This window comes from Sinocyclocheilus rhinocerous, unplaced genomic scaffold, assembly GCF_001515625.1.
Source record: "Sinocyclocheilus rhinocerous isolate Xijiao unplaced genomic scaffold, SAMN03320098_v1.1 scaffold2468, whole genome shotgun sequence".
In the NCBI taxonomy this organism is placed as follows: Eukaryota; Metazoa; Chordata; class Actinopteri; order Cypriniformes; family Cyprinidae; genus Sinocyclocheilus; species Sinocyclocheilus rhinocerous.
In genome coordinates, this window is record NW_015655382.1 from 295,193 (window position 1) to 304,425 (window position 9,233).

Genomic DNA, 9,233 nt, shown 5'->3' on the forward strand with positions numbered 1-9,233 from the left:
TGTTTAATCTATCTAATAGTGTGTTGGTCAATGGTCATACTATACAATGATTTATAGCTCATAAAGAGCTTTAAAAAATAATTGCATATTAAATCGCAATCGCAATATTGGTAAAAAAAATCGCAATTAGATTATTTTCCAAAATCGTTCAGCCCTACTTCTTTCAGATGAATCCAATCTGAGTTATTTTAAAAATTGTCTTTGATCTTCCAAGCTGTTTAATAGCAGTCAGGGGGTGTTGCAGTTAATCAGTCCAAAAGAAGTTAAATAAAGCACATCCATCCATAATAAAAAAGTGTCTCACACGGCTCCGGGGGGTGAACAAAGGCCTTCTGTAGCGATTCGATGCGTTTTTGTAAGAAAAATATCCATATTCAAAATTTAATAATCACTTTAATCTAGCTTGCACCAACAGTTGTACACGGAAGCTGCTCCGGGAGCATGACGTATGAGGTCAGTGCTGCGCATGCGCTGGTGAGTCTCGTGAAAACCAACGTTTGTTAACAGGAGCAAAGAAAGCAAAGTTTCCTTACTTTAGCAAAGGAAAACCAGTCTCCTCTTGGCTTATATCGAAATCCTCTGACATTCTTCTTTACAAATCCTCGTTTTGTACTTCTAATTCTTGACCGTTGTTTTGTTTTGATCTCTCCCCTGCGCTTCCGGGTGCGTCACTTCTGAGCAGCGCATGCGCAACGCCAACCTCATACGTCATCAGCCCGGAACTGCTTCCCTTTACAACAGTGAGCGCAAGCTATATTAAAGTGATTATTACGTTTTGAATATGGATATTTTTCTTACAAAAACGAACTTACAAAAATTTTATTTTAATTTGTTAATAATTGTTTTGACATTTTTTTTATATAATTTGTGAATTTCTTTCTTTCTTTCTTTCAAGCTCCACATTTGCTGTTTGTTTGTAGGGATGCACAGGTATTTTTTATATAAGAAATGTTTCTTTCTTTGTTTCTTTCTTTCCTTTCAAGCACTAGGTTTGCTGTGTTTGTTTGTAGGGATGCACAGGGTTTTTTAATAAAAATTAATTCTCTTTCTTTCTTTCTTTCTTTCAAGCTCCAGGTTTGCTATATGTTTGTTATAGGGTTGCACAGTTTGGCCAAAATTGTTGTGATTATGTATAAATATAATTATACCATTTAAAAAAGTAAATTAAATAGTCATAGTGATATATTTACAAACTTTTTTGGCCAAACATGCAGCACATATGCAGTATTTATTCAGTTAAATGCCAATCTTTGCATTTTGATAATCACACTAAGCAATGATTTTGGTTTTATTTCTGTTTATCGTACAGCCCTACCCAGATGTGAGTATTTCTGTGTGCGTTTGTGATGCTGTGAAGATCAATGACTGCTGGGAGTGGAGACACAGGGCAGTGCTTTATGAGAAATTCATTACAGCACAGTTTCTCCTTTCTGCAAGGATGGATAAATATGAAAAAGTTGCAAAACACATGGGTTTTGCATTATATAATGGCCTAATTTTGTATTTGTGGGCTGTGCTTGTTTTTGATCTTCAATGGGAATGTGAATATAAATGCATGATTAGAAAATATTTTCTTTGGGGAAATCAGAGAAGAAACATTTAATGGGTAAATTTCACACCAGATATTAGCTATGTTTCCATCCAAAGATTTGAATTTAACTCCAACGTATCAAAGAGAACGAAATCGTCACTTCCTGATAAACTGGCACTAAATATCACTAAGAAAAGTAGGAGAAGCCACTTAATATAATTTTCATATATGATAAATTACTTGCGCCTCAGAGCGAGCAGACGCTGTCATTGCTTTCATTGTTTTTTTTTTGTTTTAGACAATTATACAGAAATTATTTTTTAGTTGCTTGTACTTGGAGGTTATGGTGTAACAAATCCAACATTAAGATGTTTTCAACCATCCATAATATTGCTTTCTCCAGTGAAAACATCATGTCATCTGAATCAGGAGAGAATTATGCACACACCGTTCATCAAACACTGTTTATAAGAGAAAATGGTCCAAAATCAGTTCTAAACAAATACATCAGTGGATTTTGATGTAAGAGGACAACTGAGGATGGACTTTGTCACTGGAGGAAGCGTTATTATGGATTATGGCCAGAAGCAAAGTTTTAAAGTTAAAACATCTTAATGATGGATTTGTTTTCTTACAAACATGCTGATGTTCACTTCACAAAACATTATAGTTAATGGAATGGAGCCATGTGGATTGCTTGTGGATTAGTGTGATGTTTTTATCAGCTGTTTGGACTCTCAATCTGACGGCACCCATTCACTGCAGAGGATCCACTGGTGAGCAAGTGATGTAATGCTACATTTCTCCAAATCTGTTCCGATGAAAAAACAAACTCTTGGATGACCTGAGGGTTCAGCATTTTCAGCAAATTTTCATTTTTTGGTGAACTACTGTATTCCCTTACGGAATCGTTACGAGTAATCAAAACTGTAGCCAAAATTCTACTTTTTTTTTTTAGTGGTTTTAGGAGAGGTCCCACCTGTCAGTTTTGCTCATCACATGTGATACAGTATATTTATAATATACGGGCCCCCAGCAGGAGCGACTGTCCTATCTCAGGAAAGATTATTTCTAATTGGGTCGAGCAATGGGGGAGCGATGCTGCCGTTTCCAAGGCAACAACTTCTAGAGAGGAATGAGTAACTGTCAACTGAGAGAGTGACAATTGTCAGTATGTATATTCAGGAGAATGGGCATTGTGTCAGCAATTTAACGGTGTTTTTATTGTTTTGTCGTTCACAGAGCACCCACCTGGCCATGATTGACACGCTGATGATGGCGTACACAGTAGAGACGGTGAGTGTGGAGAAGGTGATGGCCTGCATGCAGCAATACTCCACCGATTACCCAGACGGAGACGTGCCCTATGACACAGAGGATGCGGTCACTAGCTGGATGAATAAGGTATTTTTGTGCTTTTATGAATCTTAAACTTACCCATAATGCAATGCAAATACATTTACTGTGCCCGATCATCATCTTTTACTATCTTTTAACATAGACCGAGGTTTGTTGCACTATAATATGGCTTTAATATGTTATGATCTCTGAGGGCTTCTTTGAGTGTCGGTGAAGGGACGTCCCAGGACTTGTGTTTACATTCCCTTGCAGGCCAGCTGTACAAGCAGCCTAAATCAAGACAGTACCGCACATGTACACACACATGCTAAACAGGCCATGAGGGACTGCAGAGAAATTTCAGGGTTTTTTTTTTGGACTTCCTGCCGTAACGATATTAAATGGACATTTGAAAGAGTTTGCATGAGGGTTTTTGGTGTGTTTACATCATGCGTTTTACCATAATCTTGAGTTTCAGATTTATTCTTAAAATTTGATAATCATTTAATGAATTACTGTTGGCATAAACAATACAAGCTATGAATATATACAACAAATCAGCAAATATATATCTTAAAAATCCATTTAATTTTGTGAATAAGCAATATGTAATATAATATAATATAATATACACATTTTTGTCATAGTTACTTGATAGATTTTAATAGACTTTAAGTTAATATTTCAATAATTTAACAACACATTTGCATGTTTACAGTTATCTGAAGTTAATAGTCATGTGACATGCAGGTAAATAAATACAATATTTAATCTTTTTTAGTGTTTTTATTTATATATTTATAATATAAAATAATTTTTTACTTTTTTGTCAGCTAAACACTTTCAACCTCAAATATTTATTATTTTTAAATGATTCATTTCTTTATTAGCTTATCATAAACTCCCTGCAGTTCCCTTACAATCCCCTGTTTGGAAAAAAATAATATAATATAATATATTACATTTTTTGTCAGCTAAACACTTTCAACCTAAAATATTTACTTAAAGTATTCTGTTGTCACACCCCTTTGAACTGTTTTGTTGTCTTCATCCCTCATGTGCTCTGTTGTGGCTGCGTTTACACTTGGCATTAACATGCGATCACAGTGATCTGATCAAGCAGATCAGATCATCAGTCAATCAGGACACGGCACGTTTAAACTTGGCAACATCAGCTGACTTCTCGATCTGGATAACCCATCGGATCTGTATTTCCTGCGCAATATTTAGATAAGTCTGCGGTGCAAAGTCGACCTGAAGTGGTGGGTTTTCTTTTGAAAACTATGTTCAGTTGCGGGACATTTTACAAATCAAAATAAATGTACGAGTCTCACTAGCGCTCTATTCTTCCGACAGTTCGCGAGAGAGGGGGCGGCGTTTTGCGTGATGTTGACCTGCGATTGCAGACACGATGGCTGGATTGCGTTTACATTACACTGAGATCCGATCACAATGCGTCCTCGACTACCTCTGGACCAGGACACGCTGATCGGATAACATTCCGATCAGTAGCGGGGTTACACTTTTGTTTTCAATGTGTAGGATTTACCCTTGTGTGGATTTATTAAAGACTATTTGCATTTATCTTTATCTTCTTCGTGCGTTTATCTCACCGTAGCTGTGACAAAGTTTGGGAACCCATAATAATATAATATAATATAATATAATATAATATAATATAATATAATAATACACTTGCTTGTAGTGAAAAAAATGGCAGTGATTTTTTTAAAGTATGTAAAAACTCCTCTCTGTTTTACTCCTTTTCAAGGTGAACGAATACTTGAAAGAAATCATAATGCAGGAGCAAAGGCGGATGGAGGCGCAGAACGCAGAGCCTGTTGAGAATCCAAAGGTAAGTGTGCACTTCCTGTTCTTGCTCTAAAGCAGCGATGATTCAGAAGCCACTTTCATCTGTAGGAGGAAAATACAGAAAGTGTCAGAGATAAAGATGGATTTTTGTCATAATGAGCGCTCGTACGTCTCTGAAATCTGCAGACATTCTGCAGAAATCATGAGAACATTCTGCCCTCCAACTGCCAATTTTTTAATTTTCTATTCTTCATGCCTTAAAACTCAAATACTTGTATAGATTATTCTAAAACTCATGTATTCTGATACACTTGAATGCTGTACTGTACAATACAAGCCTGAATTACATAAATACAGTGTTGATTCACAATCTTGAACACAACAATAATGCAGAAGATTTGTGAATACTCATTGCCTAAAGATTTGTTGTTGTCATTAATATACAACAATAAGAGCTAAACAGTATTAATAAATCAATATTTTCAGCCTTTTAACGGTATTCACTATATATCTTGTTTAATGCTCAAAGTAAAATGTAGTAAAAATTTAATAAAAAATAATCTGTCCTGTTTTTTGCTACATTGACATGGATAAATAATATTAATATTTTTTGTTTAATATTAATTTATAATTAGGGGTCAACCGATTATATGCCTGGCCGATTATCGGCACCGATATTAAGCATTTTTATGGTTATCGGTATTGGTCCTTTTACAAAACCAATTTGCCGATAAAATAATTTAAAAGCATTTAGAGAAAGTTTTTGTCAGACTCCTTGTTATTCTTAATTTTGGCATTAATTTTCATTTTTACACCAGACATATATATCGGTTCAAAGCATTGTTTATCGGTTTACTTGATCTGTAATAATCGTATTGGCATCGGCCCTGAAAAACACATAGCGGTCGACCCCTATTTAATAGAATAGAATAGAATAGAAATCCCTAAACTTTTGTTAGTTCACTGCTTGTGACCTCAAATATTTACTTTAAGGTACCCTAAGATTTTAAGTTAAAATAAAATATTTCATCTTTTTAAGTGTTGTATTAGTGTTTTTATTTTAAAATGATTTATTTATTTAAATTTTACAGTTGTATGATTTAATTAATTATTAGCTTTTAATCTTTTTTTTAACATAGAAGTTCAAAAATCTCTCAAAATCTGTTTTACTCATTTTTAAGGTTAAATAATATTAACATGGCTAATTAATATCAACAATTAACATTATTTAATATTAGTTTATTACAGTTGGACTTTATATTTATATGGACCAATATAACAATATAATTTTTTTATTATTACAAAAACATGTCATGTCAGCACTTCAGACATTTTTGAGTGATGTAATGAATCAGTGTTTTGAACTGATTCGTGAAAATGGACCATTTAAAAAGACAGATTTGTGCAAATTAATCAAATTTCAAAGTTTTAAAATCCTATATTAAAATATTTCAATTGTTAAATATATATTGTAAATATATATATATTGTAAACCTATCTCCAGAACAACTAACATTATTCAGTGAATCAAATTACTCTATAGACGTTTTAAACCCCCTAGATTTGTTAGTCTATTCAGATTCTACATAAAAGGTGCCTCAGATTCCCCTGTATACATGTTTGCTAAGTTGACCTGAGTTCACAGGACGTGACAGATATCATCAGCCTTATTGTCGTGTTTTATAACATGTTGCTGGGTTGAGGGTATTTCTGACTTTGCTGAATCACAGTCTTGCGGCAGTATCCTGATGTGGACTTTCTGCCAGGCTGCTGTAAGAGCAAAATGTTTGCTGATTCATGTTTTAACGCTTCACATTCCATCTTCCTGCCCCAGTGTGACAGCGTATTTGGCACACATGACAGGTGACGTCAGTCTCACCTTGTTTTACCTTCTCTCGGAGGGAAAGTAGTGCGGTACGCTTATGTATGCTGTGTCCTTGTTTAAACCCCTAGAGACCGCAAGCCTCTGCCAAGTTCCCAGCGCTACTTTTGTAGGATTTTGTTTTTGTTTTTCCCCCCAGAATCCCATTGTTAATGTGATAATGTGAGTCTGGTGAGGGTGTGTAATGTGCAGAGTCATCACACAGAAGTGTGTGGGCCGTCTGTCAGAGTTGGCCCGCCAAGCAGCGATGATTCAGAAGCCACTTTCATCTGTAGGAGGAAAATACAGAAAGTGTCAGAGATAAAGATGGATTTTTGTCATAATGAGCGCTCGTACGTCTCTGAAATCTGCAGACATTCTGCAGAAATCATGAGAACATTCTGCCCTCCAACTGCCAATTTTTTAATTTTCTATTCTTCATGCCTTAAAACTCAAATACTTGTATAGATTATTCTAAAACTCATGTATTCTGATACACTTGAATGCTGTACTGTACAATACAAGCCTGAATTACATAAATACAGTGTTGATTCACAATCTTGAACACAACAATAATGCAGAAGATTTGTGAATACTCATTGCCTAAAGATTTGTTGTTGTCATTAATATACAACAATAAGAGCTAAACAGTATTAATAAATCAATATTTTCAGCCTTTTAACGGTATTCACTATATATCTTGTTTAATGCTCAAAGTAAAATGTAGTAAAAATTTAATAAAAAATAATCTGTCCTGTTTTTTGCTACATTGACATGGATAAATAATATTAATATTTTTTGTTTAATATTAATTTATAATTAGGGGTCAACCGATTATATGCCTGGCCGATTATCGGCACCGATATTAAGCATTTTTATGGTTATCGGTATTGGTCCTTTTACAAAACCAATTTGCCGATAAAATAATTTAAAAGCATTTAGAGAAAGTTTTTGTCAGACTCCTTGTTATTCTTAATTTTGGCATTAATTTTCATTTTTACACCAGACATATATATCGGTTCAAAGCATTGTTTATCGGTTTACTTGATCTGTAATAATCGTATTGGCATCGGCCCTGAAAAACACATAGCGGTCGACCCCTATTTAATAGAATAGAATAGAATAGAAATCCCTAAACTTTTGTTAGTTCACTGCTTGTGACCTCAAATATTTACTTTAAGGTACCCTAAGATTTTAAGTTAAAATAAAATATTTCATCTTTTTAAGTGTTGTATTAGTGATTTTATTTTAAAATGATTTATTTATTTTAATTTTACAGTTGTATGATTTAATTAATTATTAGCTTTTAATCTTTTTTTTAACATAGAAGTTCAAAAATCTCTCAAAATCTGTTTTACTCATTTTTAAGGTTAAATAATATTAACATGGCTAATTAATATCAACAATTAACATTATTTAATATTAGTTTATTACAGTTGGACTTTATATTTATATGGACCAATATAACAATATAATTTTTTTATTATTACAAAAACATGTCATGTCAGCACTTCAGACATTTTTGAGTGATGTAATGAATCAGTGTTTTGAACTGATTCGTGAAAATGGACCATTTAAAAAGACAGATTTGTGCAAATTAATCAAATTTCAAAGTTTTAAAATCCTATATTAAAATATTTCAATTGTTAAATATATATTGTAAATATATATATATTGTAAACCTATCTCCAGAACAACTAACATTATTCAGTGAATCAAATTACTCTATAGACGTTTTAAACCCCCTAGATTTGTTAGTCTATTCAGATTCTACATAAAAGGTGCCTCAGATTCCCCTGTATACATGTTTGCTAAGTTGACCTGAGTTCACAGGACGTGACAGATATCATCAGCCTTATTGTCGTGTTTTATAACATGTTGCTGGGTTGAGGGTATTTCTGACTTTGCTGAATCACAGTCTTGCGGCAGTATCCTGATGTGGACTTTCTGCCAGGCTGCTGTAAGAGCAAAATGTTTGCTGATTCATGTTTTAACGCTTCACATTCCATCTTCCTGCCCCAGTGTGACAGCGTATTTGGCACACATGACAGGTGACGTCAGTCTCACCTTGTTTTACCTTCTCTCGGAGGGAAAGTAGTGCGGTACGCTTATGTATGCTGTGTCCTTGTTTAAACCCCTAGAGACCGCAAGCCTCTGCCAAGTTCCCAGCGCTACTTTTGTAGGATTTTGTTTTTGTTTTTCCCCCCAGAATCCCATTGTTAATGTGATAATGTGAGTCTGGTGAGGGTGTGTAATGTGCAGAGTCATCACACAGAAGTGTGTGGGCCGTCTGTCAGAGTTGGCCCGCCCTGTCCTGAGGTCGTGGCTGGGCTGGGCACCTGACACTAATGAGAGCAGTCAGTTCTCAGAGGCACTGCGGACTGCCGGCTGTGTTTGAGAGACGCTGCGGACACAATCAGTGCTGACGAGGAATGTCACAACACTATAAACATCCTGAAACAGCCAGCATGACATGAAGCACCCAGACTGACACATAAACACACCAGATGAATGCAGATATGGATACTGTGTGTGAATTATAAATAATATATATATATAAAAGTTAATACAAAAAGTATATGTATTATTATTATTTTATTAAGTTATTTATTATATTTATATAATTTGGGTGGAGGTATATATATATTGTTATCATTTTATAAAAGTATAAAAGTATTTTAGGGATAGATA

At 34.4% G+C, this 9,233-nt stretch overlaps 1 protein-coding gene across 7 annotated transcripts in view; it reads left to right on the plus strand.

The window, feature by feature from the left end:
• Positions 1-9,233, plus strand: part of LOC107717972 (calmodulin-regulated spectrin-associated protein 2-like) — a 54,766-nt gene that overhangs the window by 16,568 nt on the left and 28,965 nt on the right. For all 7 annotated transcript variants that reach the window (XM_016524880.1, XM_016524879.1, XM_016524881.1 and 4 more), the window contains 2 exons: positions 2,774-2,935; positions 4,641-4,724. In XM_016524880.1, coding sequence (XP_016380366.1) covers positions 2,774-2,935; positions 4,641-4,724 — 246 coding nt within the window. The remainder of the gene's footprint in view (positions 1-2,773; positions 2,936-4,640; positions 4,725-9,233) is intronic.